Source organism: Siniperca chuatsi, linkage group LG12 (genome assembly GCF_020085105.1).
Source record: "Siniperca chuatsi isolate FFG_IHB_CAS linkage group LG12, ASM2008510v1, whole genome shotgun sequence".
Lineage (NCBI taxonomy): Eukaryota > Metazoa > Chordata > Actinopteri > Centrarchiformes > Sinipercidae > Siniperca > Siniperca chuatsi.
In genome coordinates, this window is record NC_058053.1 from 28,132,117 (window position 1) to 28,147,716 (window position 15,600).

The following is a 15,600-nucleotide window of genomic DNA, read 5'->3' on the forward strand; positions in this document are numbered from 1 at the left end:
GAGGCATATGAGCATTAATATGACTGGACGGAGTGCATTCATTTAGGCTAACATATTGTTCATGAGCCAGCCAGGTTTCAGTAAGACAGAATAAGATATGATACTCGATCGATATTAAATCGTTCACTAGTACAGCTTTAGATGACAGAGATCTGATGTTTAAGAGTCCACATTTAATTCTCCTATTTTGTTGTGCTATTTCAGCGTTTTTATTTAGGTTTTATGTATAACTCCTCTTCTGTTAACTTTAGATTTTATTCATTTAAGTGGTCGGGGGGCAGACACCATCACTAAGGAGTTTTGGGTGGGTAACTGCTCTGGAGGCGCAGAGAAACGTGTAGGACTGCAACTCTGCCTCCTGGTCTCAACTCTGAGTGGTCATGGTTTTGGTCCACTAATAAACTCGGCCAGATTTCTGGATATGAGAGCTGCTCCATCCAAAGTGGGATGAACGCTGTCTCTCCTAATCAGACCAGGTCTTCCCCAAAAAGTCAGCCAATTATCAACAAAGCCCACATTGTTTGCTGGACACCACCTCGACAGCCAGCAGCGGAATGAAGACATGCGGCTAAACATGTCATCACTGGTCAGCTTTGGCAGGGGCCACACATTGTCTTTGTATTTGTACACACCGAATCAACATTAACTTTAGTGACCTCCGATTGGCGTAATCGGGAGTCGTTACTGCCGATGTGAATAACAATCTTACTGTATTTACGCTTATCCTTAGCCAGCAGTTTTAAACAGGATTCAACGTCGCTTGTCTGGCCCCAGGAAAACATTTGACTATGGTCGCAGGTGTAGCTAACTTCACGTTTCTCAAAATAGAGCTGCCAATAATCAGAGTTGGTTTCTCAGTGGGTGTGTTGCTGAGTGGGGAGAACTTGTTAGAAACGTGTACAGGTTGGTGGTGAACCATAGGCTTCTGCTTAGGGCTATGCTTCTAATGTAATGTATCATCTTGCTTGCTGTCAGTCAGATTCTTAAAAGCTGGTTCATGCCTTTATTTAAAGTAGACTAGACAAAGATTTGTGAGAACAGCAAAATAAAAGCATTGAGCATTCAAGGACACTTTTGTGCCAAGCTCTGTTAATTTCTGACCCGGCCTCTGTCATGCTGCTGCCGCACTTCCTCTTTCCCCCCGTCTGCTGAGAGTAGAGACGAGACGAGTCGGAGAAATAATTTCACATGGCTTGCTCCTAAAAGAGAAAAGTAGACAGCAGAAACAGAGCTTTTCATCAAGAATTGACAGACTCTTACATGTTCAATCTTCCCACAGACAGTTCAAAACCAGTGTGTCTCATATGCATCCACCCTGATCCCCCCGTAAATCGCTTACTGGTCCTACTACTTTTTGAGTTTTTCTTACACATGAACTAAGGTCTGCTACAACAGTGTCTTCTTTTAAAAGCAGACTAAAACATCTTTTTTTGCAAGTTTTTAGTTAGGTATAGTTATGTGTGGTATGAAATGTAACATAAAAATAAACTTGAATTGACTTCATTTTTATGGAAATTGTCTAAATAAATAAAAATATATTGATTACTACTCTCACTTAATACTCTTAAAGCATATTTGGCTAGCAGCAACATGACATGAGAAAGTTGAATCCAAATAACCTGTCTGGAGTTTCAATTGAAGACATTTTGCCATTCATATGATAAGCTTCTTGATGTTAAGGTATCATGGAGACTATTGGGGATTCTGAATCGAGGGTCAGGGACAGAGGGTATGCTGTACAGATTGTAAAGCCCCTTGAGGCAAATTTGTGATTTGTAATATTGGGCTGTATAAATAAAATTGACTATTTCGGGGAATAGTGCTGGTATTTATTTGAGTGAGGTGACCATGCCAACCAGGAGGTGCCAGAATCTGGGCTTTGTTTTTCCTGGATGACTGTGGGCCATGCTCCGGTTGTTGCTGTACTTGTTTGTATCATGATACATTTTTGTGTATGAAAATGAACTCTTCCACTCTTTGAGCATGCCATCGGACTCCAGATGCTCAACAGCAATCTGTTTAGATCAGGGACTGCAACAGTAGTCTATCTTCTGTCTTCTTGGCCATATGGGATTCGATCACCAAGTTGTTCCACTGGAGTTCCTGCACATGAGAAGGGTTCAGCAGTGGCTCAGTTTCCAACAGCTGATCCATGGGAAAACCCTCTGTTTTGACACTAGGGTCTCAGATGTGATTTGGTGGTAGGTGGGGTCTGAGTAGTCCTGTCATTTCAGTCTGCTGGAGATGGATGCAGTAATGCATGTCCTTCATTTTATGCTGTTCTTCCTGAAAACCTGCGTGTGTGTGAGTGGGGTGTGGGTGGTGGTGGGGGTTGGTATTCTCACAGTGCACCATCATCATGAAGGATTTTCAGATGTGTTCCAGGGCAAAGGGAAATCCCCAGGAGAGTGCAGCATACACATTGATCCAACTGCTGTCCCTGTGGCAGGGTCCCATTTATGCTGCGAAATAACCTAAAACCAGAACATGATACTTTGAAAAGCAGTGTTTTGCAGATACCACTCCCTCTGCCCTCCCTTCGGGATAATATCAGCACAAGACATATTCAAAATTTAAATCACAGAGACATACAAAGGACTCAGTGGCATAGTAACCATAGTGGACGATGTACTGGTTTAAGGCAGAACTAAAAAGGAGCACTACACCAATCCTTGCACCATGTTTGAGTGCATCAGGAAACAAGGCTTCAACTTTTTTGGACACAAACTTACTTGAGACAGCAAACAACCACACACAAAAGAATAATCAAGGACATGGCTCCACCAAAGAAAAAAGGAGCTAGGGGCAATGGCAGATCATTGTAACTGTTCACATCGAACGGAGAGGACTATTTAGTTGTTGTGGACCACTACAGCTGATGGTTTGAGTTGGAAAAATTGCATAATGGGGCACCTGCTGAAGTAAAAGAGATCAAACAAAACAACGCTATGACTTCAGGCCTCCAGAGTTTGATGAAGTTATTTAATTATTAGTAACTATTTTGATGGAAAGTTTAATGAGATCCTTGGAGGGTGAACCAATCTAATAAAAACTTCCCACCGACTCAAACAGTTCACTTTCTGAATTTTAAGTTGAACACACACCATGTGCATTTCAAGGTCAGGTATCTTTGAATGAATAAGACACTCCAGTACAGGTTAGATGTTGGTGTTATTGTTGTAGTGAGACTTTAAAAATATATATATTATTCATGTAAACCGGTTATGGAATCTGCCTGTTTTATTATTGAGCATTTATTTTAGACATTAATGGATGATGAGTTAAATGTTACATATATAACTCTTGGTGGGTATGTGGAAGTTAACACATACAGATATCTTTATTTTGTGATTATGTTCACAGTATATATTCTAATAATCTGCTGTAATTCTACTATTGTGTACCTCGTCTGGAAACACAGAAACCTCCATGAGCCTATGTACATTTTCATTGCAGCTTTGTTACTGAATTCTGTTGTTGTCTGCACTGCTATGTACCCAAAGTTGTTAATTGACTTTTTATCCGAAAAACAGATCATATCTTATTCAGCCTGTCTCTTTCAATTTTTTATATATTACTCTATAGGCAGCTCAGAATTCTTACTGTTGGCAGCCATGGCCTATGACAGGTATGTGTCTATATGTAAACCTCTGCAATATCCAACTATCATGAGAAAAAACACAGTGAGTATCTTCCTGGTCTTAGCGTGGCTTCTGCCTGCTAGTCATATTGCAGTCCCAGCAATACTGAGTGCTAAAACTAAACTGTGTAACTTTACTTTAAAAGGAATATTTTGTAACAATGCAATTTACAGTCTTCAATGTGTAAGATCAAGTGTAATTACCATCTATGGTGTGGTGGGTTTATTAGATCTCGCAATTCTCCCTTTGCTCTTCATAATTTTTACATACACAAAGATACTTATTATATCTTATCAAAGTTGTAGAGAATTCAGGAAAAAAGCCGCAGAGACCTGTTTACCCCACCTGTTGGTTTTAATCAGTTTCTCCTGTTTGAGTGCATATGATATCTTCATAGCTCGAGTGGAATCTAATTTTCCAGAAACTGCACGCTTAGTAATGATGTTACAAATAGTTGTGTATCATCATTTGTTAAATCCGCTCATATACGGGTTCAAAATGAAAGAAATTTGTAAACACCTTAAAAGGTTGTTCTGTACATCCAAAATCATTTGATGTATCAACACTGATGTACAGTCATTTCTCATGAAATAATCATTCAGAGATGAGAATTTTTGAAAGGTATTTAATGTACGCATTTATTTCCACAACGAAGAGTAAAGAGACTCTTTACTTTTTGTTATGGAAACAGCAAAGAGTGTCTTGGGCTTGAACATTATTATTCGATATTATCAAGTCACCCTCAAGTAACCCTAACCCACAACTTTCATTCAGACCTTTTCACTGTATTTGACTTTGCTGTCATCAATTTGCAAATTTGAACCCTGTTTACAAGTAATGACATTCATATTAGTTTCACTGGCAAGATTTCTTTCTCATTTTATTGTGCATTAAAGATTGTACTTTGCCAACATGTGTACTTAACGTTTTTTTTGTGTGAAACAATGATGTTTGCTGTTCCCAGCTGTTGTTTGTCTTCCACTTCTGCACATTCTGACTCAGAAGAAAATCGTTATTTTTCACGTCAAGCTCAGACTTCAGACCCTGTTTGCTTTGCTAAACAGGGAAGGAAAGATTGTGTATGTGCATGAGGGTATAGATGTGTGTGAAATTACAGGTTTATTTGCAATAAAACATTTAAAAATTTATGATTAGAAAAATAAAAACAAAATAAACCTAAAATGTAATGTTGTTGTCAGGTAGTTATTTCCTTATAATGCATGCATAGTCAACTGTCTCTGAGGCAAACTGACTCCAACAGACTGAGTCAGGTCAATGTCAACTGAAGCTAGCTGTCCCAGAAGGGGTGGGGGTGGGGAGGGTCCTCTCTTTGAATTGCCTGTATCTTTGCTGTTCCTACTACTGCACTTTTCTCAGATGTCTGGTGTGCTTCCAGGGATCTGCTGTAGCCACTCCTCCAGTTTGGGGGACACTGCCCTGAGTGCTCCGATGACCACGGGCACCACTGTCGCCTTCACCTTCCAGGCCTTCTCCAGCTCTTCTCTGAGCCCTTGGTATTTCTCTAGTTTCTCATGTTCCTTTCTCCTGATGTTGCCATCACTTGGTATTGCCACGTCAACCACAATGGCTTTCCTCTGCTGTTTGTCCACCAGCACAATGTCTGGTTGGTTCGCCATTACCATTCTGTCAGTCTGAATCTGGAAGTCCCACAGGATCTTGGCTCGGTCATTCTCTACCACCTTTGGAGGTGTTTCCCACTTTGACCTCAGGGTTTCCAGCCCATACTCCGTGCAGATGCTCCTGTACACTATGCCAGCCACTTGGTTGTGGTGTTCCATGTATGCTTTTCCTGCCAGCATCTTACACCGTACAGTTATGTGCTGGATTGTTTCAGGGGCCTCTTTGCACAGCCTACACCTTGGGTCTTGTCTGGTGTGGTAGATCTGGGCCTCTATTGCTCTGGTGCTCAGGGCCTGCTCCTGTGCAGCCATGATGAGTGCCTCTGTGCTGTCCTTCAGTCCGGCCCACTCTAGCCATTGGTAGGATTTCTTGATATCAGCCACTTCAGTTATGTTCCGGTGGTACATCACATGTAGGGGTTTGTCCTCCCATGATGGTCCCTCCTCCAGCACCTCTTCCTCTGTTCCCCATTGCCTGAGACATTCACTGAGCACGTCATCTGTTGGGGCCTTATCTTTGATGTACTTGTGGATCTTGGATGTTTCATCCTGGATAGTGGCTCTCACACTCACTGGTCCACGGCCGCCTTCCTTATGGCTAGCGTACAGTCTCAGGGTGATGGATTTGGGATGGAACCCTCCATGCATGGTGAGGAGCATTCGTGTCTTAACGTCTGTGGTCTGTATCTCTTCCTTTGGCCACCTTATTATTCCCACAGGGTATCTGATCACTGGCAGGGCATAGCTGTTTATTGCCTGGGCCTTGTTCTTGCCATTGAGCTGACTTCTTAGGACTTGCCTTACTCATTGGAGGTATTTGGCAGTTGCTGTTTTCCTTGTTACCTCTTCGAGGTTGCCATTTGCCTGTGGTATTCCAAGGTACTTGTAACCCTCCTCAATGTCTGCTATTGTTCCTTCTGGGAGAGAGACCCCTTCTGTGTGGACTACCTTCCCTCTCTTGGTCACCATTCGACTACACTCTCAAGCCCGAATGACATCCCAATGTCAGAGCTGTAGATCCGGGGTGGTGTGGATCAGTGAGTCAATGTCCCGCTCGCTCTTAGCGTATAGCTTGGTGTCATCCATGTAGAGGAGGTGACTGATGGTGGCCCCATTCCTGAGTCGGTAACCGTAGCCAGTCTTGTTGATTATTTGGGTGAGGGGGTTCAGACCTATGCAGGACAGCAGTGGGGACAGAGCATCTCCTTGGTATATGCCACATTTGATGGATACTTGTGCAAGTGGCTTGCCATTGGCCTCAAGGTTGGTTTTCCATAGCCTCATCGAGTTTGCAACGAAGTTTCTTAGAGTCCTATTGATGTTGTACATCTCCAAGCATTCGGTGATCCGTGTGTGTGGCATTGAGTCATATGCTTTCTTGTAATCAATCCAGGCAGTGCACAGGCTGGTGTGTCGGGTTCTGCAGTCTTGGGTGATTGTTCTGTCCACCAGGAGTTGGTGTTTGGCTCGTCTGATTCCTTTGCCAATGCCCTTCTGTGCTTTGGTTCATTTGTGCTGCTAGGCGCTCGTGGAGTGCAGTGAGCTTCTTTAGCCAGTAGGTGTGGATCCTGTCAGGGCCCAGTGCTGTCCAGTTCTTCATACCTGAGACTCTTTCTTCGATGTCTGCCGCTGTGATGGTGACTGGATTCTGTTCAGGGAGGTTGCTGTGGTCCTTTCTCAGAGCCACCAGCCACTGTTGTGTGATGATCTCTCCCATATACTTTTCCAGTATTGTTCAGTTTCCAGCTGTTATTACCCTGCCATTGAGCATACACTTTCGCAGGTTGAGTTGCGAACAGCCGGTTTATTCTTCTGGCTTCAATATCTCTCGTGTACCTCTTTAGGCGGCTGGCCAAGGCTTGGAGCCTTTGTTTGGCAGTTTCGAGTGCTTCAGGGATGGACATCTGGTTGTACTTCTTGAGCACTTGCTTTCTCATTGCACCTCTCTCAGCCTCTGTCAGTATGCTCACTTCTCTCCGGGCCTCCTTGATTTTTGCCTCCAACCTTCGTTTCCATGGTGGGTACTGTTTCTCATGGCTCCCATGGTTGCTCTTATAGCCAAGCATGTCGAGGATCACTGCTGCTGAGGCGTTTATCAGCTCATTGGTTTCAGTGATGGTTGTGGTAGGGATCGCCCTCAATGCTGCATCAATGAAGCCAGTCAAGTTTTATCTTAAAAAACTCTGATGGCTGACCAACATGACATTGATGTTTTGTGCTGAGATGTCGTTGGAGGTGCGCTGGACGGCTGGAAGACAGCGTTCAACACTCCACTGGGTTATTTTGAGTATCTTGTTATGCCTTACTAATGCCCCTGCTGTCTTTCAAAACCTGTCGTGAGGACCGAAACACAGGATTACACGAGGATCACGTGGGCATAGTGGCTAACTATGACAAAACCTGGTTAATGATGTGTTAAGAGACATGATCGGACATTTTGTTTTTGTCTATTTGGATGACATTCTGATATTTTCCAAGGATCCTGAAGTGCACAAACAGCACGTTCGTCAAATTCTCCAACGGCATTTCCCAGGCGTTGCAAACTTTCGCTTTATACGCAGCTACATTCATCTGGGAGCCCCTCTCACTGCTTTTACCTCCACCACCACACCATTCCATTGGTCCCCAGAGGCGGAGTCTGCATTATTTGAACCTTTTAACCTAAAACCGGAACATGATACTTTGAAAAGCAGTGTTTTGCAGATACCACTCCCTCTGCCCTCCCTTCGGGACAATATCAGCACAAGACATATTCAAAATTTAAATCACAGAGACATACAAAGGTCTCAGTGGAATAGTAATCATAGTGGATGATGTACTGGTTTAAGGCAGAACTAAAAAGGAGCACTACACCAATCCTTGCACCATGTTTGAGTGCATCAGGAAACAAGGCATTCGCCTGAATCAACTGTTTTGGACACACAAAAGAATAATCAAGGACATGGCTCCACCAAAGAAAATTTGGAGAGCTGGAGACTGTTACGCCTGGCGATTTACCTGGCTAGGTTTGTTCTTAGTTTAAACACTTGAATACGGCATCAAAGCCACTTAATGTGCGACTGTTTTGCCACCTTTGTGAAAACATGAAGCTGAACACAAACACAAATGCTATTAAACACAGAAGTGCACTGGCTGTCTCGAGGGAGAATTCTCAACAGGCTTTTGGAATTACAATTTGAAGTGCGCACCTTTCTGTCTGAGCACCGATATACCCATGCCATGTTGTTTGAGGACACAGACAGGCTTGCAAAGCTGTGCTATCTGGCAGATATATTCAGAAAACTGAACCAACTGAATGTGTGTCTGAAGGCCGGGGCATCGGCATTCTGAACCTGTATGACAAGGTTGGTGGTTTGCTGAAGAAAGCAGAGCTTTCCTCAGGTGGATGCTTTTCTCTCCAGCGAGGATGTGGAGAGAGCTCCAGTGAAGTCAATTGCAGAGGGACATTTTGACAACTTGACTGGTGGTTTTAATTCTTATTTCCCTGACATGCAGGAGAAATCTGCACAGCTCATCTGTGTCATCTGACCTTGGCCTACAGATGACGTTTGACAGTCGGCAACAATGGAGAAACCTGGAGGGGGCTGATTGGGAGGAATAGCCTGCCCAGTCTCAACTCTAGTGGTACTTAGAGTTTGAAGACTCAGGAGAAGCCTCACCTATATCCCTGGTAGAGGTCTCTGAGTAGTCCTCAGTGGCAAGGTGCAAGGTGTGGATGAGATTCACCCTGACATGCTTAAGGCTCTGGACATTGTTGGGCTGTCTTGACTGACACACGTCTTCAATGTCATGTGGATGTTGGCGACAGTGCCTGCGGAATGACAGACCGGGGTGGTGGTTCCCATTTTTAAAAAAGTGGAACAGAGGGTGTGCTCCACTTATCTGGGTATCACACTGCTCAGCCTTCTTAGGAAAGCTTATTCCAGGGTGCTGGAAAGGAGGCTCTGACTGATTGTTGAAATCAAGGGGGAGCAATGCAGATTCCGTTGACCGTGTCGTAAGCCTTCTCCCCGGGGAGCCTCGTCGGGGGTACTGCAGGAGTATGGGGTACTGGGGCCGATGCTATAAGCCATCTGCTCCTTATGTAACAGGAGTGAGAACTGTGTCCATATTCTCGGCAGGAAGTCAAACACGTTTCCCGTGGGTGTTGAGCTCCACCAGGGTTGTCCCTGGCCACTGATTCAAGGGACAACTCTGTTTGTGATTTTCATGGACAGGATCTCAAGGCACAGCTGGGGGAGAGTGTCCGGTTTGGGGACTTCAAAACTGCTTCTCTGTTCTTTCCAAATTATGTGGTTCTGTTGGCTTCATCAGACCATGACTTTCAGCACGCACTGGGGCAGTGTGCAGTTGAGTGTGAAGCAGTCGGGATGAGAGCCAGCACCTCCAAGTCTGAGGCCATGGTTCTCTGCCAGAAAACGGTGGATTGTTCCCTCCAGGTTGGAAGTGAGTTGTTTGACACATCCACTCTCACACAGTTTTGGGTGTGTGTGAAGAAGGAGCACACTGAGCAGGGAAAGAAAGCTTTGGAGCAGCTATTACCCTTTGGAACCACATATTTGTGTGAGGCTTCATTTTCTGCAATAAAAAATTTCTGGTACTTAGAGTTTGAAGACTCAGGAGAAGCCTCACCTATATCCCTGGTAGAGGTCTCTGAGTAGTCCTCAGTGGCAAGGTGCCAGGTGTGGATGAGATTCGCCCTGACATGCTTAAGGCTCTGGACATTGTTGGGCTGTCTTGACTGATGCACCTCTTCAATGTCAAGTGGAGGTTGGGGACAGTACCTGCGGAATGACAGACCGGGGTGGTGGTTCCCATTTTTAAAAAAGTGGAGCAGAGGGTGTGCTCCAATTATCTGGGTATCACACTGCTCAGCCTTCTTAGGAAAGTTTATTCCAGGGTGCTGGAAAGGAGGCTCTGACTGATCAAGGGGAAAATCAAGGGGGAGCAATGCAGATTCTGTTGACCGTTTCATAAGCCTTCTCCCCCGGTGAGCTTTGTCGGGAGTACTGCAGGAGAATGGGGTACTGGGGCCGATGTTATAAGCCATCTGCTCCTTATGTAACAGGAGTGAGAACTGTGTCGGTAATCTCGGCAGGAAGTCAAACACGTTTCCCGTGGGTGTTGAGCTCCACCAATGTTGTCCCTGGCCACTGATTCAAGGGACAACTCTGTTTGTGATTTTCATGGACAGGATCTCAAGGCAGTGCTGGGGGAGAGTGTCCGGTTTGGGGACTTCAAAACTGCTTCTCTGTTCTTTCCAGATTATGTGGTTCTGTTGGCTTCATCAGACCATGACTTTCAGCACGTATATTGCTCCCTCCGGGTTGGAAGTGAGTTGCTGTCCAAAGTGAAGTAGTTGAAGTATCTTGGGGTCTTGTTCACCAGTGAAGTTAAATCAGAGCTCGAGATTGACAGGCAGATTGGTGCGGCATCAGCAGTAATGAGGCCGTTGCGCAGGACCATTGTGGTGTAGAGAGAAATGAGCTGAAAGGCAAACCTTTTGATTTTCCAGTCGATCTGCGTTCCAGCCCTGACCTGTGGTTATGAGCTTTGGGTAGTGACCGAAAGAATGAGATAATAGCGGCAGAAATTAGTTTCCTCCAGAGGGTGGTTGGACTCACCGTATGGGCTGGGCTCACCTCCATATGGTAAGGATCTCAGACATCCAGAAGGAGCTTGGAGTAGAACCGCTGCTCCTTCGCATCGAAAGGAGCCAGTTGAGGTAGTTCCTCAGCACCTTCCTTTGGAGGTTTTCGGGGCACGTCCAAGTGGTAGTAGACCAGAAAATGCTGGAGAGATTACAGGGCATTGTCCTGCCCAAACTATGACATGCTCACAGTCAGTTGTATTACTTCATAAAAATCTTTTTTTAAATCTTTACATTAATGAAAAACGTGTATTATTTATAGGCACAACAGCAGCTTAGAGACTGTCTGCCAGTGGAAGCCAGCAAATCTTGAATTAGCACCTGCAAGAGTGCATGGTGGTTAAAAAACAATAATAACAAACAATTCAGAGAGTACGAACTATCTTTGCTGTTCCTAGTACTGCCCTTTTCTGGACCGAGATGTCTGGTGTTCTTCCAGTTTGGGGGTCACTGACCGAGTGCTCCGATGACCACGGGCACCACTGTCCCCTTCACCTTCCAGGCCTTCTCCTTCCAGGCCTTCTCCAGCTCTTCTCTGAGCCCTTGGTTTTTCTCTAGTTTCTCATGTTCCTCACTCCTGATGTTGCCATCACTTAGTATTGCCACGTCAACCACAACGGCTTTCCTCTGCTGTTTGTCCACCACCACAATGTCTGGTTGGTTCGCCATTACCATTCTGTCAGTCTGAATCTGGAAGTCCCACTTTGACCTCGGGGTTTCCAGTCCATACTGTACACTATGCCAGCCACTTGGTTATGGCGCTCCATGTGCCAGCATCTTACACCCTGCAGTTATGTGTTATATTGTCTCAGGCACAGCCTACACCTTGTCTAGGTGTAGGCTGGTGTCCTCTATTGTAGATTTGGGCTCTGGTTCTCAGGGCCTGCTCCTGTGCAGCCATGATGAGTGCCTCTGTGCTGTCCTTCAGTTGGTAGGATTCATTGGTAAGATTTCTTGATATCAGCCACTGATATCAGTTATGTTGCGGTGGTACATCCCATGTAGGGGCTTGTCCTCCCATGATGGTCCCTCCTCCAGCACCTCTTCCTCTGTTCCCCATCCTCTTCCTCTGTTCCCCATTGCACGTCATCTGTTGGGGCCTTATCTTTGATGTACTTGTGGATCTTGGATGTTTCATCCTGGATCCACAGGATGAAACAGCGTGAATCTCTGGTTGGGGAGCTGCCGTTAGCTCCCCTCTGACCTGTTGTCCTGGCTCCCCCTTGCCGTAGCATTTGTGTTGTATCTCGTCAATCTCAAAGTTGTGATAGCAGTTGCCGCTTGTGGATGTTGGAACACTGAGCTACTAGTTGCTTCGCTGTAAGCCTTGATTGTGGGTTTCGAAGTAACCATTCATCACCATTCACCATTGACTAGGGTTGCCCATTTGTCATCTCGATGCTCTGTTTCCCCAACACCTGTTTGTTGCCGGGCGACGTCTGAGCTGGCATGTCATGCCTAAGGACCCACACTGGATGATGGGTCATTGCTCATTGCACTCCGAGGGGGGATTCAAACCCTCTTCCCCCGTGTGAATGTCCCGTGACTTACCAAATCGAGCTATCCAGCCGTTCCACACTGGATGATGGTCATTGCTCAATGCGTCCCGAGGGGGATTAGAACCTGTGTGACTTAACAATTGAGCTATCCAGCCGCGGTATATATATATATATATATATATATTTATTTCTTGTGTATACTGTATACGTATATTTTCCTATCCTTTTTTGACTTGAGAGGTTTTAATGATACAGGCTAGTAAATAGAGCCTACGATAGAGTTGTGATGAAATATCCTGTCCATTTGTGTCTATTATTAATATTCTCTATTAATCTATTGTGCTTATTTCTGGACCTGTACTCTTACATCTTATTGTTTCTGATTTATATACCTATTTTCTATATTAAACTTAATAAACAAAATGATCGCACAAATGGGAGAAACCTTGGGAAAGGCAATTTGAAGAGAGATACCCCCGTCCCCCTTCTTGGACAGCTAGCTTCAGTTGACATTGACCTGACTCAGTCTGTTGGAGTCAGTTTCCCTGAGAGAAAGTTGACTATGCATGCATTATAAGGAAATAACTACCTGACAACAACATTACATTTTAGGTTTATTTTGTTTTTATTTTTCTAATCATAAATTTTAAAAATGTTTTATTGCAAATAAAACTGTCATTTCACACACATGCATACCCTTATGCACATATACAATCTTTCCTTCCCTGTTTATCAAAGCAAACAGGGTCTGAAGTCTGAGCTTGACGTGACAAATAACGATTTTCTCTGAGTCGGCATGTGCAGAAGTGGAAGACAAACATATCATTGTTTCACACACAAAAAAAAAAAACGTTAAGTACACATGTTGGCAAAGTATAATCTTTAATGCACAACAAAATGCGAAAGAAATCTTGCCAGTGAAACTAATATGAATGTCATTACTTGTAAACAGGGTTCAAATTTGCAAATTGATGACAGCAAAGTCAAATACAGTGAAAAGGTCTGAATGAAAGTTGTGGGTTAGGGTTACTTGAGGGTGACTTGATAATATCGAATAATAATGTTCAAGCCCAAGACATTCTTTGCTGTTTCCATAACAAAAAGTAAAGAGTCTCTTTACTCTTCGTTGTGGAAATAAATGCGTACATTAAATACCTTTCAAAAATTCTCATCTCTGAATGATTATTTCATGAGAAATGACTGTACATCAGTGTTGATACATCAAATGATTTTGGATGTACAGAACAACCTTTTAAGGTGTTTACAAATTTCTTTCATTTTGAACCCGTATATGAGCGGATTTAACAAAGGATGATACAAGACTATTTGTAACATCATTACTAAGCGTGCAGTTTCTGGAAAATTAGATTCCACTCGAGCTATGAAGATATCATATGCACTCAAACAGGAGAAACTGATTAAAACCAACAGGTGGGGTAAACAGGTCTCTGCGGCTTTTTTTCTGACTTCTCTACAACTTCGATAGGATATAATAAGTATCTTTGTGTATGTAAAAATTATGAAGAGCAAAGGGAGAATTGCGAGATCTAATAAAGCAACCACACCATAGATGGTAATTACACTTGATCTTACACATTGAAGACTGTAAATTGCATTGTTACAAAATATTCCTTTTAAAGTAAAGTTACACAGTTTAGTTTTAGCACTCAGTATTGCTGGGACTGCAATATGACTAGCAGGCAGAAGCCACGCTAAGACCAGGAAGATACTCACTGTGTTTTTTCTCATGATAGTTGGATATTGCAGAGGTTTACATATAGACACATACCTGTCATAGGCCATGGCTGCCAACAGTAAGAATTCTGAGCTGCCTATAGAGTAATATATAAAAAATTGAAAGAGACAGGCTGAATAAGATATGATCTGTTTTTTGGATAAAAAGTCAATTAACAACTTTGGGTAGATAGCAGTGCTGAGAACAATAGAATTCAGTAACAAAGCTGCAATGAAAATGTACATAGGCTCATGGAGGTTTTTGTGTTTCCAGACCAGGTACACAATAGTAGAATTACAGCAGATTATTAGAATATATACTGTGAACATAATCAAAAAATAAAGATATCTGTATGTGTTAACTTCTACATGCCCACCAAGAGTTATATATGTAACATTTAACTCATCATCCATTAATGTCTAAAATAAATGCTCAATAATAAAACTGGCAGATTCCATAACCGGTTTACATGAATAATATATATATTTTTAAAGTCTCACTATAACAATAACACGAACATCTAACCTGTACTGGAGTGTCTTATTCATTCAAAGATACCTGACCTTGAAATGCACATGGTGTGTGTTCAACTTAAAATTCAGAAAGTGAACTGTTTGAGTCGGTGGGAAGTTTTTATTAGATTGGTTCACCCTCCAAGGATCTCATTAAACTTTCCATCAAAATAGTTACTAATAATTAAATAACTTTATCAAACTCTGGAGGCCTGAAATCATAGCGTTGTTTTGTTTGACCTCTTTTACTTCAGCAGGTGCCCCATTACGCAATTTTTCCAACTCAAACCATCAGCTGTAGTGGTCCACAACAACTAAATAGTCCTCTCTGTTCGATGTGAACAGTTACAATGATCTGCCATTACCTGTTTGGTTTCTGATGAGAGGTGAGATTTGAGGCTGGTCAGTCCTGGGATATGAAGCAATTTTCCACAGTGCTGGTGATATCTATCTGGTGACATCCTAATGGTTTGCCATGTGTGATTTCATCTCTGAAGTTCTGAAGTCTGCCACAGGGTTGTCTTCTTTGGGCAGTGCTGGATCTTGATTTCATATCGCTGCAGCTGTAGAATCCCTCATTGCCTGCATGCTGGAACTGTGGCAATCGGTTTCTTTTATATGGCTTCTAGGGGCTTGTGGTCTGACATGATCTGCCTAGTTCAAAAAGGAGCTTGTACCTGTCTGTTTGGCTGGAAACCTTTCCACGCTTACATGTATGACATGTCAGAGAATGAATGCAAGGTAACCCCGACGCCAATCACAACGGCTAAGTGAAGTACCATCAGAAAGTCTCCTAGAAGATGTGAATGCAGCATTAAGTGCGATCCCTACCACAACCATCACTGAAACCAATGAGCTGATATACGCCTCAGCAGCAGTGATCCTCGACATGCTTGGTTATAAGAGCAACCATGGGAGCTATG

The 15,600-nt window shown here is 43.4% G+C and overlaps 2 protein-coding genes across 2 annotated transcripts; one reads left to right on the top strand and one right to left on the bottom strand.

Annotated features, from left to right (window-relative positions):
• The first annotated feature begins 3,029 nt into the window (after nucleotides 1-3,029).
• On the top strand, nucleotides 3,030-4,552 carry LOC122885165 (olfactory receptor 11H2-like). Its single transcript, XM_044215891.1, has one exon. It carries the CDS (start codon nucleotides 3,270-3,272, stop codon nucleotides 4,194-4,196), a length of 927 nt encoding a protein of 308 aa, XP_044071826.1. The 5' UTR covers nucleotides 3,030-3,269; the 3' UTR covers nucleotides 4,197-4,552.
• Nucleotides 4,553-13,063: 8,511 nt separating this feature from the next.
• Nucleotides 13,064-14,834, bottom strand: LOC122885168 (olfactory receptor 13C2-like). Its single transcript, XM_044215892.1, has one exon. It carries the CDS (start codon nucleotides 14,576-14,578, stop codon nucleotides 13,652-13,654), a length of 927 nt encoding a protein of 308 aa, XP_044071827.1. The 5' UTR covers nucleotides 14,579-14,834; the 3' UTR covers nucleotides 13,064-13,651.
• Between the last annotated feature and the right edge of the window lie 766 nt (nucleotides 14,835-15,600).

What these genes read in the sequence shown, in the direction of transcription:
- LOC122885165 (XM_044215891.1), top strand. Translation starts at nt 3,270, where the DNA reads ATGGATGATGAGTTAAATGTTACATATATAACTCTTGGTGGGTATGTG.
- LOC122885168 (XM_044215892.1), bottom strand. Translation starts at nt 14,578, where the DNA reads ATGGATGATGAGTTAAATGTTACATATATAACTCTTGGTGGGCATGTA.